This window comes from Anguilla rostrata, chromosome 16 (genome assembly GCF_018555375.3).
Source record: "Anguilla rostrata isolate EN2019 chromosome 16, ASM1855537v3, whole genome shotgun sequence".
NCBI classification, from domain to species: Eukaryota; Metazoa; Chordata; class Actinopteri; order Anguilliformes; family Anguillidae; genus Anguilla; species Anguilla rostrata.
In genome coordinates this window covers 25,077,558-25,101,783 of record NC_057948.1, presented here as the reverse complement: position 1 = coordinate 25,101,783, position 24,226 = coordinate 25,077,558, and the positions used below count along the sequence as shown (strand labels likewise).

Here is a 24,226-nt window from a genome sequence, read left to right as displayed (position 1 = left end):
TTTCTTCAAAAATGTATAAGATAACCCCTCCCCCACCACGTGCAATAGATCTCCTACACTCAGAATGCTTGTCAGAATGAGCCTCCAGCAATCATCTCTATAAAGTGGAACAGATAGAGAACGCGAAGACTCGTGAGCCACACAAATATAAACCTGTCACTTAATATCTGAGAGGCTGACTCCCACACAGCTTGTATTCCTCTCGGTGTGTGTGTGTGTGTGTGTGTGTGTGCGCATGTGAGTGTGTGCCTGTGTGTGTGTGCATGTGAGTGAGTGAGTGTCTGTGTGTGTGTGCGCGCATGTGAGTGTGTGTGTGTGTGTGTGTGTGCGCGTGTCCTTGTGTATGTGTGTGCATGTGCACGCATGCATTAGCATATTTATTTCCACATTTCTCCCGCAAAAATCTTCAAGGTTCGAGTTCATCCCAGGGATTTATTAGTCTGCAACAGTGTAACACAAATCCCTGCTTTTTGGCAGATAAAATGACACCCCAAGGCCTTTAATGATACACATTTAGATATGCATAAATGAACTTGTACATCACACAATTAATCCCACATTCTATACGGTGCAAACGCAAAACCAACATACATTAATTTGCATGTTCATCGACCCCTTACAAAGTGAAACATCGCAGTAAACATTGGATTCCGCAAAAACGACACTATAAGCAAAAAAAAAAGACGGCAAATATATGTTTAGGATTTAGGCAACGGGAATGGGGTTCGCCCTCTGCTGCCCGTGTTGGCATACCTTCACCCGGCTCACCGCCTCTTGGGCCTGCATCATGCGGATGTTTTTGGACGGGTTCCGCTCGGACAGCAGCTGGGTGGAGCCCAGGTAATTGGCAGCAAAGATGATCCCATCAATGAGGTCCTCCGGCTCACAGGGCCCTGGGACTGCGTGAAAGGGGAAGAGACGGATATGGGGGAGGAGGGGCAGGGGTAAAAGAGGAAGAGAAGGATATGGGGAGGAGGGGCAGGGGTAAAAGGGCAAGAGAAGGATATGGGTGGAGGAGGTGGCAGGATAAAAGGGAGAGAGATAGGGAGGGGCAGTGTAAAGGCAGAAAAAGGAATAAGGACCTTGAGTTTTACCTCTGACAAATGTTAAATTTTTATTTACTCAGAAAGTTTGTTCCATTCAAAAGTGTGGGAGACAAAATGAACATTGTTTCTGCCTGAATTAATCCAATTGCACGTCATTTTCATCCTTTTCATTGTTTTTGTCTTCTTTTTTCTCTCCCACTTCTTAAAAAGAAAATCAAACCCAGTTGTCCTAGAGATTTTAAAACACTACCTTGGCTGCCAAGACTATTGATATAGTCTTACATGACTTCAGTCAGGTACACAGGACAAATGCATAAATCAATACTTTGCATAAACAAATATTTAACAAAGGTAAATGTGCATGTTGAAGTTATAACTCTCTCGTTTTCACATGTACATGACTTCTGGTGGAGATTAAATTTAACTACATTTTGATCATAGTTTTCCATACTAATAGCAATGCATGTATATTTTAAGGTTAAGCACCAACCCACAGACAATTCAAACAAACTGACAAACTGTGTTATGAAAAGAATTTCACTTAATCGTATTTATGTGCCAAATCAGAAATTTTTAAATACTGCTGAGCTGTACAGTATGCCTGAAACAGTGAAAATGTGAAGAGAAAAGTTTCAAACATAAGCAGAATTCAAATGACGGGCATCCAGACTCCATTTTCAGCTCCAGGCCTCTGTGCCTGTCGAGCGGCGTTTGTTCACAGAGAAGCAGTGTTAATGCAGACAGGTGGAGAAATAGAGGAGAGCAGAGCACTCTGGTGGCCCTGGGTGGATGAAGCAAACATCGGGGAATTCGTCGGCACTTCTGCCGTGTAGATGGGGACATTTTGACACCCACAGAGGAATACAGCCTCCACAGAGAGACTAACACTGCTCCCTCTGGCAGTGAGTTTGCGATGCCCCTCTGAGCACTGAACCACGAAGCCCTCAAACCTCATAGAAACCGCTTGCCTTTGTGACATAGGTCAGAATCTGACCTTTGGAGAAAAAAAATTATCTTTTGGCATTGAACATAAGGCTCAAACATGAAGATTATTTGATATTATTCATGATATGATTCTAAGTTATAGGTGAACAGTTGTACATGATAGGTTATGCATCATACTCCCTCGTAGAAAAACTCTTCAAAGAATACAAGCCTGAAAAAGAATATGCAACACTAAAGAGAAATATTCATCTTACTCCACTGTCACTCTGAATTTCAAATGTGACATAGTTCAAACTGAGAAAAAGACATCTACAATTATCTTAGAGCAAAAAACACTTTGGCTCACAAAGGATAATTTTGGCTCACAAAGGATAGAAAATGTTCTGTCCCCTGAAGGCTTTCTTCAATGCGTGTTTGACATCACAAATTTTTAAGAAATTATAAAAAAGCCACAACTCACCATCGACAAAACTCGGGAAAGCGGCAGTCTTCTTGGTTTGCTGCAAAACACAGGAATTCGTTGAACTCAGCCCTCAAGTGACGAGTCCATAATGAACTGGTTGTCCCTGACTTCCAGCTTACACATTTTCACAAAAACTAAAACGTCAAATGACAATCAACTTTTCCCTTCCAGAGAAAAAGAAAACGTATCTTAACATATCAATTAACTGTATCAACGGGGCGTCAGCAACATGCAAAAAAAAATGCTCAGCAACATTCTCTAAATGGGTGCTTATACCTGCTAGCCATTCATATGGTAAGTATATATTTAAACTGTGTGCTAATACCTGCTAGCATTTCATATGGTGAGTATCTCAAAACTGTCTAACTGGCTAATACCGGCTAGCCATTCAGATGGGGAGTTCATTTCTAATTAAAACAAACAGGACTCATTGCTGCGTTGGCAGGCCTGTCATTTCTGAATAATTGCACAGTATCTGCACGTGCACACGCATGCACGTGCACGCACATAACGTTAGATCAGCCCCTGTCTGAATAATGGGCATCACTTAAAATTAAAGTCATCCAAAGAGGACGTCCAAGTTGAGAAGGCATTTGCGGTTATTGATTACACTCTGGAAAGGGTTCCTCCCCAGATCCATCAGTCCCTATAATTAAACAAAGGATCACGGATGCTCACCTGCACTTGCAGTGAACACTGATTGCCTTCTGTTGGCATTCAGCAGTGAAAACACAGGCCAAGCAGGACTGTTGGGCTATTATATGTGAGCTCTGGCATACAAGGGTGATTAGATAAGCATCCTACAGAGGACATACTCCAAATCAGTCTGTAAACTTTACTTGTAGGAAAACCCGTTCATATCATTATATGCCAGATTAAGAACACTAAAAGCACCAGCATCTATCCTGCATCACGTATATTATTCAAATATTGCCAGTGCTTCGCAATAATGGCTGAGGATTTGTGCCAGATAATTACACGATGCTATATTAAAAACAAATCATGAAATAATTTCAAGAAAGAAGCCTACTGTTCAGCAGTGAATTTTGTTACTCAGTGGGGCTATGTGAATAGATGATGCATATGCATAGTGCATCTGTTCCAAATGATACCAAAACGCTTATTTTCCCAAATGTCCTTTTACCTAATGTAACTTAAATTGCTAATTTACAGGAAGTCTTACAGCACTGTCAGAGATGTGCACTTCTCTTTTTGCTTCCAAACAGAATGATAGGGCGGTAATCATGATGAAGGTGTTAGCTGCCGGCTCACATTACACAGTCTTGTGAATGCATCTTATAGGACAGGCCATTTCTGCATAGAGATGTACATGGCGCACTCTAAATGGCACTCACAAAATATAATGAGTGTTTATGGACTGACAATCTGTACGTACAAGACCATTTACATTAATGAACATGAGAGCATAAAGACAACTGAGCTGTCAATTCCAGGAGAGCAGACACGTGCCCCACACACACATATGTATGCATGTACACTCACACAAACACATGCACGCACACACACACACCTGCATAGCTCACCTCTGTGGCATTATTATTCTCCACTGGCCCATTCAGATCAGACCGTTGCTGTTTCCGGGGCTGATCCACACTGTTGGATCCCTGCTTTGGATTACATTACATTACAGGCATTTAGCAGACCCTCTTATCCAGAGCGACTTACACAACTTCTACATAGCATACCAGCATACCAGTTCCTTACCCAGTGTGCTACAGCAATTAAACAGCAATAACAGGAAAGAGTTTCAGAAAAGCACTGGGGTAGACAGGGCTGTTGGCCACTCAGCAGGTTGTACAACAGTGGTGAGTGCAAAATAAGTAAGAGAACCATGTAGGAAAAATATAGCACACTGAAAAATCTGTTCACAGTAAATGATGTGGGTAAAATGGGTTGAGTGTAGACAGGAAATGGAGGAAAAGTAGAAAGTGCAGGATGGGGCACTTCTTTCTCTGCTGATTCCATGGAGCCTTAACAATGCTAATACGCTAAAGCTGCATTAGATTCCATCTTAAACCCACAAATACCTCCTCAAGACTCCACTGGACAGGTATTTCTAGTGAACTGCAGCCTGTGGAAGACAGTGGTGTGCGTGTGTGTGTGTGTGTGTGCGTTTGCTCATATCAGAGCAATCTGAAACGTCAAGACTGGGTATCCACTGGCATTCCAAACGGAAATCTGGCTCAAAAGCAGGTCTTTGTTTGTAGCCACAGAGATTACGATCAGGCGGCGTTAGGGGCCGAGTTAACAGTGCTCTGTTTGGAATCAGTGGAATACTAATATCTACCATATAACCCCAGATCCTGAGGTGAGCCTGCAGGCTACAAGACACCCTGATAGATCTTCATCCTCATAAATTATTCAGAGCTCAGCTCCCCGGCCCCTAGAGGGTCTTCATTTGCCATCAATCTTCCCAGAAGTCTTCATGACCGAGCACGGTTTTATACCGCTATTCTCTTGATCAGATTCTCCCTCCCCTTTTTCTTTCTTTTGTTGGTGTCATCGGTATAAAACAGCCATTTTAGAAGAACCTTGGAGGAGAACGTGGGCATTTTAATCTGCCGCGCGATAATGCATGCGGGCGCTCTCCCTGTGCTCCTCGCACATCAACATTCACATCCTCTTTATCACATTCACAGCACACAGGCCGTTTATCGCCTGACCCCCAACCACCTGCGATGGTCCCAGTGTCCAGTCCGCCCCGTCGATTAGCCCTTAATTGCCCAAATCGGGTTCATTAGCGGGACTGAATTTCTCGAGGACCTCGGGAAGCGCGTCCTGCTCCCGTGTCACGCCCCCCCTCCCCCCCCGCCCGGTGGAACAGGTGCGGCGCGGCGGTCTAACGGGCGGGGAAACGCCGCGCGCCCTCGCCCGCTCGGACTGAGCAGCTCTGTGGCGGGAGGGAGGGAGGGAGGAGCAGGCAGACGACGCGCGCGGAATGCATAAACAGGGCCGGTGCCGATCAGATCGGAGGCGGTGGATGTGTGGGGGGGGGTTGCAAAATGTAATAACCCGTCTTCCACCAGACCAATAAACGTCTCGCACGCCGTGAATCTTTTTTTTATAATCTACTGGGAAGGAAGAGGACTGTCACAGAATTTGAAACGGCCCTGGCCTGGTGCCCACCGTCCGAGCCGCAGCAGCAGACGAATACATTACAGAGACGCGCATGAGCCTTTAATGGGGGTGGGAAGACTCTGACTAGACAGCGTGGTCAACACTATCTCTGCTCTAGGCTGCCATTGTGAGACACACAGAGAGCTGTTGATGAAGGTGAAGTGTGACAGTGAAAGAAATATTTTAACTACGGTTTATTTTTGAGAGAAGTAACACCCAAAATGATATTCTTGTTCTTGAATATCTGTTGGAAAATTATACTGGAACACAATGAGAGGCTTTTCCTCAAATTTCTCAACCCCAGCCCCCATTCCTCTGGCTTGAAGCCCTCACCTGTTCCTGTGCTGACTGGGGCCTCTCTTCCGGAGAGTAGGAGCGAGCCTTCAGCCCTCTCTGCAGCTCAGGGTTGCTGTGTCGTGCGGGGGGGATGTTGAGAGATTTGGGGCGGCCCTCGTGGGGGTGCGGGGCGTAAGGGGCGGGTTCGGGCCTGGCGGGGGGCTCGGGGCAGTCCTTCGGCAGGGCGTCCAGCTGCAGCTCCTCCGGGCTCTGGTCCGTGCCGCTGCTCAGGCTGCCCATGCTCATGCTCATCTTGATTTCGGCCACGATCTGGTCGATGTCCTCCTCCGCGTCCTCCCCGCCCTGCACCACGCCCACACCACCCCGCTCGCCCCCCTCCCCGCCCCTGCGGCCCCGGCAGGGTGACACAGGCGCAGAGTTCCCATTGTGCTCTGGGGCGTAATAGTCCCCCGTGTAATCACCTCCGTCTGGCTCCTCCCCTTCTTCCGCCTTGGTAGGGCAGTACCCCTCGCTCTCCTCCCCTTCCGCCTCCTCGTTCCCCAGTTTGGCGACCGTCAGTGAGGCGGGGTGCTGGTCTTGGAGAGGTTCAGGACTCCCGTCAAACCGCGGCGGCTCATCCGCGGCTTCCTCCAGCACATCGCTCCGCCCCTCCGGCTCCGCCCACTCCTCCACCGCCTCCTGGGATTCGTCAGTGTCGGGGCCCGGCTGCGGATGGACGGTGTGGTACTCCCCCTCGCCGCACTCCACCCCCTCCAGGTAGCTGTCGTCCTCGGGGCAGTAGCGGATGTAGTAGGTCACGCCCTCGTCCTCTTCGGGCAGCCCTTCGTCGAAGTCTTCCTCCTCGTCCGACGTGTTGTTGACGTAGTCGGAGCTGGAGTCCCCGTCCACGCTGTCTGGGTGGGCGCGGCAGCCTGCGTGGGCGCGATCGGGGGTGTTGGGCGTGGCCGGGCGGCTGTCCTTGGAGACGGGTTCCTGGGGCACGCAGTAGGGGTGCTGGGGGGCTTCCTCGCCCTGGGACACCTCTTCATTCCCATCGGTGGGGAACGGGGCGGGGCAGGGCCGAGGGAGGGGCTCAGACATGCCGCTGCCGGTCCCCTGCCTCTTTCGGTTAGCCATGGCAGGCTGCTCACGCTCCGTACATCTCCGCTCCTACAGCCCTGCGCGGGGAACAAAAGAGCCTGTTACCGCAGTGCTAATTAATTACAATCATCAGGACAGCGCAAACGCTGGTGCTAGGAGCACAGCGCTCTGCAAACAACAGGCAAGACGCTTCCCCCGTCCACGAGGTCCCCTCGGAGAATCGCTTAGACAGCGCAAGACAATGCGACAGTGTGATCCCAGCCACAAGAGCCCGCGCAGCAAATTAGAGCAACGCTGGGCAGGGGGCGCATAAATTCCACAAGCCAGCCTTCCTAATTAAAAAATAAACACTGAGAAATCAAGAGAGCAATTAAGGTTAAGGAGGGAATCTATAAGCAGTGCTGTTGGGAACAGGTGGCGTCTTTGGTCGAATAAAATCTCAATTTTTGCACATCCAGAAAGCCAAGAAATACTTTGGCAGATATAAGTCACTGATGTACGCGAATATCTTTTTCAATCTCTTGTGCGGGGATTTTTTCTCGGTTCTATTCTTTTATAAGTGGCTTTCTTTAAAAAATCCTTTAATGCTAATATGGCCAGCTACTGGACCTGGTACATCTTTATCTTTGGGTTTTCATGGAGGTGGCACAGTGGGCTTAAGACACTGGCTGCCAGTGTGAGTCTCCTTAGGCTTGGGATCACATATCCACTGAAATGCTGATCAATTTCCACTGGCTTTCTGCCCCCAAACTGTACTCCCTCATAGGCATGCTACCAAATGCTTTGTGACAGAAACCACAAATGTATTATACTGTAGTGCAATGTTTCAGAATTATTTATGACACCGTGTTACAGAAGTTTTGCTTGCCTTGTCAAAGTGGTCTAACATGAAATCAAAGGCACATATTCTCACATTCACTGAACGAGGCGCAGTTACAAAGCTGAAATGTGAAACAATCTATGCAGGGCCTAGAAACAGTGCCTGCAGGCAATGTGGACTGCAACAGATCCTTTTGCCACCCTCAAACTTCAGTCTTAGAAAGCAGAGAGCAGAAAAGGGTACACCGATACAGCTCTGAACAGCCTCTTCGATTCGGGGACTCTGACTCGGTACGACACCGAAGATGATATAAAAAGCATGACCAAAGGGGGGCCTCGCACGCAGTCACTGCCCAACTCGGGCGGAAATTTCCGCGGGAAGCTACCAGGCAGCTGAGGAAGTAGCCTTTTCCTCCTGGTGCTCCGGGGGCAGTGGTAACGAGAGGACACACACAAGAGCGTTTCAGCTGCGTTCCCCCCGGGCCACAGTGCAGCAGGCGACAGACGTCAGGTCAGGAGAAACAGCGGGAGACAGCTGTACACATCAGCAGAGCACGCCACGCGCTTTCACCCCGCGGATCCCCAGCGCCGTCTCCACCAGCCCCCAAGCACAGCTGCCCTGCCAGCCTCCACTGGGGGACTTTTGTTGTTGCTTTACCCCCCCCCCCCCCCTTTCCCTCCTTTGCTGCATTTCTATGTTCCATTCCAGGTTATCTCCATGGCCAAGTGCTCCAGCAGTGAGAGGCCTCCTCTTCCTGTCTCCCCATTATGAGCAGCCCCACACCGGGGCTGAAGCCCAGCCCAAGCCCAATTAAAGGCACGAGGATGACTGAGATCTCCCTCTGGGCTCCAGAGAACCTGGGCTTACAGTGCATGGGGGAAGGAGGGGGGTGTGAGTGAGCAAATTCTGCCACCCCACCTTTCAGAATTCTGTCTACATAATCTCCAGCTGCTCTGTGCATTTTTGCTCCTAATGAGGTGCTTCTGGCTCTGGTGCTCGTTCGCTCACACCCTCTCTCCTCTCTCACTTTGTTATGTTAACGTTACTTTTCTCTCCATCTCTTACCAGTATCCTCTATCCTAGGAGGAGCTTGAGAAAGCCAGGCTTCCCTTTTGTGAAGGATTCTCTTTGTGAATCCACCCTGACCTCTTCAGCAAGCCCCACAACCCTCTTCAAATCTCATTTAGCAGCAGCACGAGAAACCACGCCCAGTTCCTACAGAAAATGACTGGTAACCAAGGGTAACAGCCTCCCTTGGGTACCCCATGATTTCCTCACCCCCGCACTTTGTATATGCACACATGCTGCATCTGAATCTCAATCCCTGAGTGGACACCTTGTTGCCAATAAAGCACTCCAATAGTACATGCCCAGGAGAATATTCCAGTTCCTTTTCTCTATTTGGGCTGGTGACTGCACTGAGCATTTGCATCATGAATTCCCCACTCAGACGGGAGTTTTATATATTGAGTTTGAATACATTATCATGTAAATGACGACCTCATCACAACAAATGCAGAGCGACTCTATCCACCCTATACAGTACAAAATGTAATAAAGTCAAACTATATCCGGTAAAATCAATATGAAATATCACAGTGTGTCAAGTTTAATGGTTATGATTTGCTCGGAGATGATGTTGCATATCAAATGACTATCCTCTAATATGAAAGCAAAGGCCTTTGAGAAGGCATATATCGGATTTAAGCCTGGCACAGCATTTAGGGATGCAGCCAGACATTTGCACAAGGTTGGTTGTGTTCCTTTTTTTTGTCCCAGAATTTACAGGCCGGCAGCTGTGTAGTGTCATTCGAATTGGCCCGGGGTGGCCAGGTGGAGAACGGAGTGGTGATTCAGTTGAGCAAAAAAGAGCAGCTCACACTATTGTGGCTATCAAATAACATCAGGTCACTGTCCACAGATTGATGAAGAAAATGTGGTGGAAGATTTGCACTTCTTTCTCAGAGCAAATATAAACAAAAAAATTAAAAAAATCCCACCTCAAATTAGTGGCCTACATCAGCAATAAACACAGCATTAGCTTTCTGAATACGACTGAACAGGCCTCGGGAACATATTATTTACAACACTGTGTTCCAATAAGGCTTCATTTAAAAAAAAGCAATAATTAGAAGTCGTTTACAAGTGGGGCAGATTAGCAACATTAAGATGAGACTCATTTCTTGCAGTTATCTGGGCAGATGATGAGGCACATAATAAAAGTAAGGCTTTTGGAAACTTGAATCAAGTACTGTATTATATACAAACAATAAGCAAGTCACACATTTGAACTGGAAAGCACTAGAAAAATAAAATAAAATTACCCAATGAATTACTGCCAATGGTTCTCATTTGGAATGTACTTCCATATTTGGATATTAATGAAACTGATGACCCCCCCCCCCCCCCCAGGCCTCTTAGTTCTTTTATGAATACATAATCTAGGTCAGTGCTTTGCAAGCTCAATTTTAGAGGACCACTGTGTATGTGGGTTATTGTTCCAACCACTATTGGAATACCAGATTTTTAACAAGCTGTGAATTTTTCTTAATTAGCCACTAGCTGTTTAGAGGAATTATTTACCCTGTTAAATTGTGTCAGAAATATCTGTGCATCCCATGAATAATAAAATCCATTGTTCACATTGTGGTCATTGTTCACATTGTGGTCATGTTACAAACAATTACATAAAAAGCGTTAACAAAATTATTAAGGGGTGAATAAAATTAAAAAGGTGAATTAATAGGCTCCTAATTAGGTTGGTGAACACATGTTCTTTCAACATTTTTTCCTTGAACTTATTAAATCAATGAGAGTTTGGTTGATTATCATTAGCATTGTCCATGAATTCTCCATTTTCTACTAAATGGTTAGTTTGGCATAATGTGGCTTAGAAGGTTAAATAATTCATCTAAACATGAAAAATTCACAGCTTGTTAAAACTCTGGAATTGCAATTGTGGTTGGACCGAAAACCAGCATACACAGTGGTCCGCCAGGACCAAGGTTGGGTAACATTTTCCACTGATGTAGGTGATATTTTTAGCTGTTGATACGTATCGCAAACCACAAACAGAGCCTTCCCAGAACACCATGTGGATCTCTGACCATTCCTCCATACAGAGTCTTTGAATCACTCGCTGTGTGCTTGAGGACCAAGCCACCAAAACCAGGCTTCATTTTTTAAGCTCACTTCCTGGTCTTGTTGAGAGAAGTTGCTCACTAGCGCCAGTGCGGTTGGCTCCAGTACAGGTGCTTAAGCCTCCCCTTTCAATACAAATCAATGGCAACAATACAGTCAAAATACGAAGTCAATAATTTAGTAGTAATGTATTAATAACGTAGTCGCAATAGGTATTTCTTTCTCGTCTAATGTCTCCCCAAGAGCGGACTTGTTAAGTGTTATGTGGATAAGATAGTAATTTATTATTTTGTGGACAAATCAGGGACAGTTTGTCACTGTATCTCACGTCCTTAGTGGACAACCGGACTTCATGCCAATATAAGGCTCCCCCTTTTCCCTACCGTGCAGTACTGGCTTGATTTTGTACACCATGACAGCACCCACCACAACAACTATTCACCACCAAAGAATGTACAGTACATACTCAAAAAAAGCATATTGCGCGCACACACACACACACACACACAGATACACACACACAAACACACATCTCTTAAATGATTGATAGTTGGTTGTAGAAATACAGTGGAACACTTCAAGAAAATATAATACAGCTTAGAAATTGAAAAACTGAAATTGTGTATAATTTATGTTCTGCTGTAAAATATGGCTCCCTATCGCAGCCCATTTCCCAGCATAAAGATCTATTCATCAGACCCCAGAAACAAGCAGCCAGGCATATTTCACTGCAGGACCATGGTGCATGATTTCAACTGAAAGGCTGGGGACCCAATAAAGTTTATAGATTTACTGCACTGCCTTGCCTCTGTGGAATGGCTAATGAGCGCACGGTGAGAGACAGACTCCCAAACCCAGAACCCACCTTTTAAAAAACAATTTCACACAAACATTCATTAACAATAAACGTGGCAGACAAATCAAAGACTATCGCTATTAATTCTGGTCATTTAAATTGCCTTTAATTATTAATATGAAATTATTGTGTGGGCAGCACTGAAAGCTGCTGCATGCCAGAGACGCTGATGAACTTCTGAACACCACTGTATGAAACCTGAGAAAAACATTTGGCAAATATTGCCCTACAGGTACAAGGAAATAAAGAAATTACCTCACAGATAAGATCATTTATCCACAGAATAATGGCATTACTAATTCAAATTTTGCTCCTGATTCATTTAGATTGCATTCCAGAGTTCAAACAATGTGGTTAGAACATTATGCATCTGTTCCTTCTCCTCCCCCATTCCTTCACCACATCATGATCATCATCATCTCAATTTGATTGCAATATGAAATGTTTATAAAGTGCATCACTGTGTAGGTTGACCTCTGTGTTGGAGGCCCAGATCAGTGCGATGTTGATATTATGCTACTCTCCTGTGAGCAGTGAGCACTGACAAAGAATAAACTACTCATTCTTTTAATAAGGCCGCACCCGTAAAACTGTCAATTTTCTAAACATGCACTGTCTTTCGTCTCACTTGTGTATCTATTGCCTTGCAGTAGTACACGCTGCACACTTTCCATCCTTATTCCATTATGTTAATAACTACACATTCACATCAGTTGCACTCTGCAGGGACTATTCGCGGGACTGTACGTGCGCTAACGCCGAATAATCACAGCAAGAGTCAATCGCAGGTCAAGGAAGCATCCAAGCACTGAAAGGGGTTGTTGACTGCAAAAATAAACATCATTAAGTGGTTAAGTAAAATGCAGCAGCATTCCAAAAACACATTTGTAATGCAACACTTCCTTTATATAGCAGCATACACAGAGCAATAAAAACAACTCACAAAGCCCAGTGTGTACACTAGGAAGTATGGTACTCACAGAATGGTCATTTCCAACAATTACCTATTTATGCAATGAAATGTAAATTGGGAAAAAGGCTTTTAAAATCAATTTTGAATAATTATTTTAATCTGTAAAACATTTTAACATTGGTGCAAGACTTACACAGGTCAGGATTAATTACTTTTACTAAATTTAGTTGTTAAACAACAATTAGAATCAAATACACAACCAGCCCATTACAAACCCCTGAAGCTGGTGTTTAATGCAGAAATGTATAGGCGGTAAAACGGTAGTTTGAAAGAGTAATACGACTTCATTCATCAGTTCTGACACCTCGGAATTAGGGTTCGACGACCATAAAATGATTAATACCTCAATTTGTTTTAATGGTGTACGATGAAATAGCACTCTACTCTGACACCATTGGGAAATAAATATGTATTTACAGTGACTCAATTTATAAAACCTGGCATTAAAACAGAAAATGTCTTACTTTCTTTCAAAACCATCCATCCATCCATTATCTATACCCACGTATACAAGGCAGTGTCGCGGGGTTCTTTAGAAACTTTATAGGATCTCCTTTCTTCCCTTAAAGCATAATTAGACACGTGACTACAACAAAATAATGTTCGTGTGTGGTCAACATGAACGCCACCATTTCAATCATACTCTGATCAAATCAACTGATGTCACATGGACATTGATAATGAATAAAAAGTGAAAATATCACCATTACGTGGAGCACTAAATGCATACAATTAAACAGATACATAGCACGTGCGATGCAGATATGAAATTCTCAATTTATTCTCTTCTTTCCATTGCAGGCTTTAGTAATAGGCTAATATAAAATAATGCTGTTTCAGTGGAGGTCTTAGGTGCGTTCCCCGACAGTGGGAAAAATACACTGAGCTCATTTTCACACGACGAGAATACCTGTCACCAGGAGCCGCTTCAGTCACCTGCATTTGCCTCCAGCACTCTCGCGCGGATATCTCTCGCTTGCCTGCATCACTCAGTCTGGCTCCCGAGTCAGCTAGGCTGGCGCATCACCCAGCTTCTTCATTCCAGGACAGAAAATAGGCCAGAACGGAACCACAGACTGGCGGAGCCTGGTGACGAGACGCCGGGCACAGCCCCGCATTTCAGCTACTTTTCACGGGGTCCCGAACTTCTGCGAAGAAGATCTCGATTGTCCCGCATTTCACGGGTACCATTACTTCAGTGGGCTTTCAGAATGTAACTGCCATTATTGTAGGTTCTCGTTACATTATTACACGGCCCTCCAGTGAATCGGGTCACCCTAGCTGGAACGCAATGGAACAGTTTTGCGATGTGTCCAAAATTTGGTGTATATAGTGAAAAAAAAAACAGCAAATAAGTGACGGTATGTTAAGCAGGGTAATGCATTGCCTGAACTTGTTTTCGTTCCACTGGAAGCGCTGGCTACTGGCTGGGCCATGCACAGACCATTTAATTGGAGTTATTTTAGACACAGCTGGTGTGAAGTGCTCGCTAGTAAATGTGACTTATTTATGTCCGGGATGTGTAGGGGCTTCAAATTAGTCCGCAAAGCCCTCCTCGCTGTGCTGACAAACGCCTCTGTTCTAACTTCTTGGCATTTACGATGAGAGGAAAAAACTAATCCCTTCCTTTCAATCTTCTCAACATGGATGAGAAGTGGCTAACCCGTAGTGCAGGCACATCCATCTGCATGATTTGAGGGTGTGCAAATGGCAGAGGAGTTATTAATGGATATGCCATTGCTACAAGTGCTGTTTACCCTGCTAGACTGTGGAGGAGGAGAAGCAAATGGGAGGGTTAACTGAAAGGTGCCCGCCGCTAGCATTAGCTCAAGGCTTTCTGTGTTTGGCCACCTGCTAATTTATAATGCATTTTTGCAGCCACAAAGTAGAGGTAGGCCACATACATTACGCTTAGGCATTTAGCAGATATGTATGCTTCTTAGGAGACGTTTTTATCCAAAGCCATATGTTGGTCATAAATGCACATGTTTTTCCTGGGTTGGAACCCGTGACTTTTTGCGTCATTAGCACAATGCACTACCAACTGAATCATAGCACTACTAGACGCTCTTACCCAGAGCAAATTCCCAAGTGCATATATCCAGGTTTAGGCTACAAGCAGTACTGATGCAGTAGGTTAGGGGATATAGTTTTAGATTTAGCACAGGTACAGCTAGTAAACCCTCGAACACTGTTCAGCACCGATAAACATTGTTTATTATCTTGGATGACCTTGAATTTTTCATTGTCCATTTTAAAGGAATGACGTCAAGACATTCCCATTTCTTGTGAAACTTATCGACGCCGTTTGTTGATCAAGTAGCACCCTTTTGCCAATTGCCCTCTTAGCTTTCCTGTACGCCCTTGCTCTCTCACGGTGTGTGTTTCTCTTCTGGATTTGTCACACAGGTAAATATACAATCAGGTGGATTTATAGGGCCAACCCACGTTTTACGCGAGCCAAGGCAAGCGGTTTCTTGCCCTTTGCTTCAGCTGCTGGAGAAGCTGGTTCTAGATCTTCAGCTATAAAGCAGTGCACACCACAGCAGAAACAACAAAACTCTGCTTCACCACAATGGGAATGGCATGGACTAGTGGCTATACTTAGTTTGCTTAATATATTCCCTTAATTGATATAATGGCAGTGAAGTGTAGTACTGAATCATAGTTCGCTATAGTGCTAAGAATAAATGCATTGAGTTATGATGCATTTAATGGACTGTATGTCTTACTGGCCATTGGCCAGTGTTGCAGTAAAATCCATCAAATTCACTAAGCACCGCCAACACCCTCCACATTGAGGTTTATGGTCCCAAAGATACAGCCAACCCCCTAGTGACAACAAAATATAAGCCTGCATACTGCATGCTAGTTTCATAAAAAATACATAAGCATGCAACGAAGAGGAGCCCAGTCATTAATAGTGCAAAAGGAGATATCCCTTGTTGATGCAATCACTCTGGCCTTCCAGCACACCAGATAGGCACAATCCCTCCCCTTAGGTTCAACATGAGTGGGCGTGGTACCTTACAGCTTCTGTCATCAGCAGGAGCAGAATCATTAATGGGCTGGAATGAAGTCAGGAAATCCAGTCAGCTACAAAAAAAAAAAAAAAGGGAAGAACAAATTAATGGAGGGTTCTGCAAGGAAGCCACAATGTTTCTGCGAGCTGGCAGTCCACGAGCCACACGTCGTGTGCGTTCGCTACACACCATATAATAAAAACTGTCGTTTAAGTTCACGCTTCCATGCATTCGTTCATTCCACTTAAGAACTGTAAAAAAAAATTAAAAAAAAAGGCTCAACTCCCCTGCAGTCAGATAGAGATCTGCTTCTCTGTGAATTTAAATGTTTTTTTTTTTCTTTATTTTCAACCGGAAAACAAAAAATCCTTACATGGCCAAAACCACAGGCGGAGGACCTCATTTATGCTTTAGGAAAAACAATGGAAAAATAAAAAAATCCTTTTGCTTGGTGTGTGTGTGTGTGTGTGTTGTCAGCTAAGTGAGGATTAAGTAAAATATGTTTAGCAGTTTTAACTGCCAAGACCCATGTTTGACGTCCGGCACTCTCAATACCAAACACAAGTGCATAAACAGTTAAAACACCTCACTTACCCAACATGCAAAATAAAAGCCTGTTGTATCAACCTTTATCAAAATGTCCAAATCGCAACCAGTTAAAATTAAGAAATTCATTAAGTTACAACAAATATTCATGTTTAATCTAAAAACATGGTTCAACTACCTTAAAAGAATAACAAATGCTGACACTGCCATGACACTTTTACAACAACCATACTTCCATTTTTATGTTTTTTAAACAGATGTCTTCAATAGAGTCAAAACACGACACATCGAAACTAAAATCTCAATAGGAAAAAAAGGAGCACAGCTGTAGAATGATGGATGTAACACTTTTGTTTTGATGTTTTGGGCCACTTTCACATTACATCCTGTTAAACTACACTGATCACTGTCTGTAACTGCTCGACTCAAAAAAATGTATGCCTGGCCAAGCCCATGTAAGCTATGTCCCTGTGAATTACAGCACTCGTGTTAAATATAAAATTTAGAACCAAATGTTGGCAGAATGCTTGTGCCATCTGTTGGAAAGGATTTAACAGAGCTATAAAGGCATGCAGATAGTATGCTCATAGTCTTTGGCTTGGAGTGGAGTGGTAAAAATGAGGTTATTTGGATGAGGTTACTGATCACCGAGGGCTAAGCTAGAAAATTTAGAACTTGTTTCAGATCATAGGGAAAATTCCATTGAGTTCTGGCACTAAGAACTAAGAACTGAATGAGATTTGCCAACCATGAGAGCAGCCGGAAGTTTTCTATATTTTAGTTTTCTAGGAGTAAAGTAGGATTTCAGTAAGAGACATACTTAAAAAAATAAATAAATAAAAATCTATGCTGCATCTTCATGAATTACTGACAAATAGCTGTCAACAAAATTGCCATTGGGAAAAGGGATGAACTCCCCTGCTCTCATTCATTTTAATTAATATGACAGGATCCTTCTACAGTCCCTGAAAAACAAACCCCCAGTCTAATGCTTTACTGAGAGTTTCTGTTCCCTTACATCAGCCTGGAATTTCCTTTTATTAGCACACTCAATTTACATTGTGCAAAAGTACTGTTACTTCCATTAGTGTCAGCCTCCATTTTGGCTCAGCCTGCTTAATCGATATAATGGTGTTTTTATTAAGGGCTAAAGGAAGATAACCTCCAGCAATACTCATCTACGTTATTTTCCTATTAATTTATTTATTTTTGTTGTTCTTTAAAAGCACTACTCCATGAGAACCAGAGCAGAGACAGAATACGAGACAGCACACCACACATATTTGCTCGTTACACAGGCACACCTCATCTTCCTCACTCGTTCCATTTCACCATCACCCACAGCCACCCTCTGTGCTACTGTGAGCAAGGGCATCAACCCCAGTGTCCAGGAACCGATCCATAGAGCCCACAGCATTCTCTGCGAACATTGCCACACCTGTTATACAGACATAACTGATTGCATATTTTAGTGTTTACAAGGTCTGCCTGACCTCATGGGCTCAACTCACATTGAGGCAATTTGTCAATATTTAAGTGCATTTCACCACATAGGGTTTTTATGTTTTCCACTGATGAAATCACTTTCACATCTGAAATCTATATCTGTGTTAACATCACAGAGAAATGTGCACTGCTGGGCTCCCTCAACAATACTGGTTGGTGTAGAAACTAATGGAATTACCAGTTTTCTCGACTCCACCACAGAGAACCAAAAAGAAAAGGCCCATTGCACCTTTTAAATAAATCCAAGAAGGAAAGCCTGAGAGAAATCTAGAGGGGGAAAAATCCATTACAAGACAGTTATAAAGAATACCCTGAAGGAAGTAAAATAATTAAACGTCGGTCCCTGAAATAAGTTTGTGCTGCCAGAACTTCAATTTCCGATTTGGTCCTTGGGAACGTCAGCACATCTATTCTTTCTGTGCGTGAAAAGGCTACCGGTGCAACACCTGGTAATCTCATAGAGACCAATTCTGCCTGAAGAATATTTATCAAGGCTGTATGAGAGATACATTCCTGTTAGCTTCAAAGCCTTCAGGGGTACAGAGAAAGAGTTACCAGCCGCTCAGGGCGGAAACCCAGTACGGCAAAGCCGTATTTGAGCGCTGCAAATAGTAGAAAAAGCAAATTTGCGACCGCAGAGCAAGCCCATCATTCTAATGATGGTGAATCTCTCTCTCCATAAAGAAAGCTAGCCTTTTCCAAGTCTCCTCAACTGTATTTACTGCATTTTCAACCGTAGTCTGCTCAACTTTTTTCACTTAAAGAATTACTCCTAAGGGGGTGGGAGGGCTCTGTGCTTTTTTACATGGTGGAATTTAATCGGAGCTCACAGGCTGGAAATCTCTGCATGGAGATACAGTAAGCCACTAAGAGCATATTCATGGAGCTATTACTATTAACATGATTAACGCAGATGGTATAATCCTATTCTATTTTGTCCTCATTTCAGCCAATTTAGCACACCTCACACAAGCCTATACACAGTTACACAGTTACATAAAAACCGACACACCGAAACACAGTTACACACTCACACACACACATGCACAAACACATGCGTGTGCAAAAAACACACACAAGCATACACACACACACACACACACACGCACAAGCATGTACGCAGGCCTGCACACACTGATGGCGCTGAGACTGCTGTAGAGAGTTGCTGGAGATGTCTCCTTCCTTCTCAAACTGGCAGCCACCCGTTCCACTTCCAGCAGCCTCTGGGCAGAGCAGGAGGCAGCAGACAGACACACGCATGCAAAGGGCTGATATACCAAAAAAAAACACGAAATTACTTTTCCTTTTATTTAAATAAGATACACAGAAGTAGAGTCATCAATCAGAGTGCCTCTTGGCTCTCATGTATGAGTGCTTGTAAATCAGGACTTGTGCTCTGATTTATGGGGCTGTGCACACACACACACACACGCACACGCACACACACTATTCCACGCTGCCTGCTCACAGCCCCTGTACTGGGCGGGCAGACACCTGGTTGCCCTACAGCCTGATGACTGAGCTCACAGGAGGGACAAGCCAGGGAAGGAGGGATGTAGAAAAAGAGAGGTGTTAATGAGCCCCACAAATAAAAATGTGGCCTTGCCACTTTCACTCATGAAACAGTAATGAAAATAACACTGGCGGATACAGAGAAATGATAAAAACGATGCTCTCAGGTGGTCCCCCACCCACAGACCCCAAACACCTTCTGACACTTAACAGTCACTCACAGATGTGGGGGAGAAATATGAGGTCTATAACTCTTCTCCTGATGATCACCACTGTGTGTAAATGCGTGGAGTTTTTACACCGCCCCGAGAGAAAATTGCGAGACATTCTAAAGCTTGGTCTGGAATCAATATAAACGATACTTTATATAAATAATGCTTTCTGACCCTCCGAGTAGGAACATACAGCACGAACCAATTTGATTTATTAGAAACAGCAGCGGTCTAACCTGTGCTCACTAAAGAAGCAGCAGCAGCCGCCATATACATCAAATATCTCTCGCCTGTGGTCACTGACCCTATCCCTAAGGAGAAAGGCAATGGTTGAATCATTCATGAGCCTTCACATCCCATTCACCTGCACACAAACATGCACGCACCCATGCACGCTACCATTCTAATGCATGATGGTTAATGTAAGAGTGTGTGCATGTGCATAAATTTGTGTATACCCATGCATGCGCAGGGTGTGTGTGTACGTGCGTGTACATGCACATATGTCTGCGCATGCACTCAGGCGTTAGAGTGTAGGTGTTAGAAAGTGTGCGGCTCAGTGCAAGCGTGTGTGACTTGCTGCAGCGCGTGCTGAGTCATGTGAGGTTAAAGCAGGGCTCCTGACAGTGCGTCAGGCTCTGAAGGATCTGACCACGTTCTTCACCTGCGTCACGTTCAAGTGGCCCTGGGGGAACAAAGCCAGGCACAAACAGGACGCAGGAGGACTATATCCCATACTGCCATCTGGCCCATACCCTGATCTCTGCACCGCTAATCCCACATTAGACAGCAACATGCAGGAACATTATTCTAATCAATATTATATAAATCAAAGTGATGATACAGAGTGAATCAACTATTCGTACAAAATAACAGCAGCAATAATATAATATAGATAAGTATATTCATAATTCATCTGGCACAATTTTACAGTACTATACCGTGGGAAAGTAAGAAAAAAAAATACCATTGATTTTTGCCACTCCTGCCTGTAAAAGATGCGGATGATGTTATACACCCTTTTCCAACCACAGACTAAAGAAAACAGGGAAAACTACAAACACTGAACTGAAGTAAAGGCCACCCAACAACACAGTAAGTCACTGTATTAATAATGAATGATGAAAGCTATTTTAAGGGGATGGCTTATCAAACAGTGTGTATCTGGCTTCAGCACCACTCATGCTGTAGACTACAGCTGAATATAAGGAAGGTGGAGCACAAAATAACTTTTTTACGAGACGTAAATCTAATTTGGATTTGGCTTACTGCAAGGTCCTTGGACAAAAATAAATGAAGCGTGTGGGAGGACACTAATGTCCGTTCTTCATTTTGCAGAAACTGTGAAACTTGGTGCAAGTCCATTAAAAATAAGAAAATGTAAACTAATAGGGTGTTTCTATTTTTTTTAAACTAAAAAAAAAGAAAAAAAAAAAAACACCACTGCACTGCCAGCTATTTCCATGACTACAGTATTGCATTTTGAGTTGCAAGTCAAAATACAGCAGAAAATTATGACTCGTTCATCAGTTTTAGACTTTGTTTTCCCTGCATTTTTCCATTGCACAGCAATGTGAATTTAGTTTTCTTGAGGGGGTAGCATTTAACTGGCCAAGAATTTGATAACCCTGATTATACCCTTACCCCATCCATTGAGTCTCTAATAACAGACAAGGAGACCAGTACACCTAGTGATTCTATGACAGTTAAACAAATATTTCTATAGAAATATATTTTACATCCATTCTACTACAGTCATGTTCTGTTCTATTTCAAAATCTTCCAATTTCAGCAATCACTTTAAATTGCATATCAGTGATGTCAAGGCCTGTATTTTCCTCTCTGGGAAACATGACAGACAAAATCGGATAAGACACTGAATACCGTTTTGGAGGAAGTACTTCTCCCAGCCCTCAATCATTGCTGGGATAAATGGGAGTTGCTGACCTCCAGTCCTGTGTGTGGCCATTTCCACTTGCCAGTCCCCTTTCCTATGTAACCAGGCTCCTCTGCAGGGTGACAACCTAAGACTTCTGCAAAATACTCACAGTCTGACCACTGTTCTTTACCATCTCCAGAACATCAAGTCCCTACGGTTTTATGAACAGATCTGCTACACTGTTTTTAGGTCCTTCACATTGAAACATCGTCCATCATTGAACATTCTCACCCTGGGCACAGACCACATAGATTACAATGGTAGTCACTGCTAATGCAATTTTAGGTATTGCTTAGTCTATAGGGTGGGGTGTGTGGTATTGCTGGAGCGAATGCATACAGAATAAACTAACATTCATTTAAACAGCAGCCTGTATAAACAGCACCTTAAACATAATCTCTTCGTTCCTACTGCTAGTGTACACACGAGCACACATTCAGACTTACAATAATACACTTGCAATTCCTACTTGGGGTGAAACTCAACAAGGAAGAAAAAGGAATCAGTTCCTCACACACTTTTTAATGGCTGCTAAAGGAAATATACTCAGGTATACCAAGCGTTTCCAGGACAGGATACGATGGGCATGGTTTTCATCTACTCTATCAGTAACGAGCAGGTGACTGGGACCTGCTTGGGTAGCGGAGATAATGGACTTCTGTAAACAGGTTGTCCGCAAGCTGGGTACCTGTGTCACAGACAATGCTATCAGGCTCTGGCACAGCCTACAGGCATAACAAACCATCATGGCCAACTTGAAACTGGTACACATATATGCTGCCCTGCACAACTGGTAATCATTTTCAGCGTTCAATCAATTTTCATCTTTTTATTAGCATCAAAAAGAAAACAGAAATCCAGTGTAACAAGGAAAGAAGATTCCTCCAGCCAAAAGTGCAAACAGTTTTTCCCATTTAAGTTACAAAAAAAAAAAAATTTCTCGAAAACCAATGCAACCGATGCAACCATTTATACTTCAAAATTCACTGGTGGGCTTAAAATTGCTTTCTGGAAGTGTGAAGTGTTCTTAACTCACCTTCAATATCTTACTTGAGAGAGAGAGGAAGAGACAGATAAGATGAACATTTTATAAAGCCTTTTCATGGAAACAGTTCTCCAAGTAAGAGTTAAAATATCTCAGATTAATGAAGAGAACAGTGAGGAATTCTGCAGACTCCTGATAAAATACCAGCCCACACAAAACACAATGTGCTGCCTCTGTGTCAAAAGTATAATTGTTTATACTGTGGAAAGATAAAAGCATAGCAATCCCACTGCATTTAGCCCTCAAAATCGAGTCTGATTCTGAGGAGGCTGCTGAACAACAATTCAGCTTTTATCAGCAGGTGATTCACAGATAATTCCGCTCACATACCCGCAGTAATGATTCAGTGTCGAAAATCAACACCTTGAAACTGCAAAAATGAGATTTAAAAGCTTTAAAAGATAAATTAAGCCAGGACATGATTGGTTTTCAAAGCAGAGTGCTTGGTAAGACCCAAAGAAAACAAGTTAGATGCCCAAAATATATTCCCATGACTCATGAATATGCAGAGGCCCCAGCATGCACTGTCATGAAACATCTGTTCAGTGGGACTGATGTACAGTATCTGTGATGGACTGTAAGATCTATCCCCAAAGCCTCTGTGCTGTTCCAATCTGTATTCACTGAAGTGAATGTGTTAAAGAAATAAAATCAGTACAGAAGAAATCCATGAGTCCTTTTTAATAAAAAAGCATGGAAACACCATCCCTTAGACCATGGTAGATGACTCCCAACCAGGAGGGCATAAAGACATGAGAAACTGAAAATAACATATTCTCCTTCCTGAAAGACTGCAGACGATTAAATTATGAAGCATGAATGATGTACATGGTGAATTCTTTTTTGGTTTGTATCTTATCCTTGGATTGAAAAGAATATAAACAGTGGAGGACAAATAGAATAAAATGGGAGGGCTCAGCTGGGTAAGGGTCTATGTTAATAGGTATCCAGCGACACCGTCGCTGCTCAATTGGGCACCCATGGACTGCATGCTAATGCCACATATGAAAGGTCTTCCTCCAACTCTGCTCTGTGCGAGCTTAGCTGTAGTCTGTACTGTGAAAAGCAGCAGCTGGTAACTCCATGTGTTTCGGAGGAGAACCATGGATATCTACACTCTCCCGATTTGGGAATGGGGTTCACACGACCGCAGCTGTGCTTGCAGTCCATTGTAGGAAGTGGACATACTCTGCCCTACGTTGGCCACCAAATTTATGAAATAAAAAACTTTTAAAAAAGAATGTGTACTGTAAGACTCTACAAGCCCAGTCTATAGCAATGCAGAAAAACATTATTTTTCATAGAACAGCTGCAGGTGTAGGGCTGCAGGTCTGGTGATTGCCTGTTTCCTTCACATTGCTCATGTTTGTGTCAGTGGAAAGACACTGAAAAAATGTACATCCACTCAAAAATGTCACAGATTGCCAAATAATTTACATGAATAAAAAAGTTACTCTGGTTTCTGCTGAATCATTGCATAAATAAAACAATATTTAAATCAAGCAAATATCTTTCTACACTGAGAAAAAGTGTAGAAGATAGTTCATTCTGCTGTTTTGTCATTTCCTTTAAATTCATATCGGCATTTCCATGAAGAGGAAGTTGTCTCGGAATGAAAACAACAATAGCAGATGTGTTGTTTTGCAAAGTAAAGAACTCTCCTACAGACAGATAGTTTTAAATG

At 43.6% G+C, this 24,226-nt stretch overlaps 1 protein-coding gene across 7 annotated transcripts in view; it reads right to left on the bottom strand.

The window, feature by feature from the left end:
* LOC135242699 (amyloid-beta A4 precursor protein-binding family A member 2-like) overlaps positions 1 to 24,226 on the bottom strand; it is a 59,769-nt gene that overhangs the window by 16,237 nt on the left and 19,306 nt on the right. Inside the window, exons 2-6 of one of the 7 annotated variants that reach the window (XM_064313885.1) lie at positions 15,791 to 15,855; positions 5,926 to 7,046; positions 3,999 to 4,082; positions 2,452 to 2,491; positions 754 to 899 (exon numbers count right to left, since the gene is read on the bottom strand). In XM_064313885.1, coding sequence (XP_064169955.1) covers positions 754 to 899; positions 2,452 to 2,491; positions 3,999 to 4,082; positions 5,926 to 7,005 — 1,350 coding nt within the window. In that variant the 5' untranslated portion in view covers positions 7,006 to 7,046; positions 15,791 to 15,855. Of the gene's footprint in view, positions 1 to 753; positions 900 to 2,451; positions 2,492 to 3,998; positions 4,083 to 5,925; positions 7,047 to 13,695; positions 13,828 to 15,785; positions 15,856 to 24,226 lie in introns of those variants that run through there. The other 6 variants (XM_064313884.1, XM_064313889.1, XM_064313888.1 and 3 more) reach the window with 6 other exon arrangements.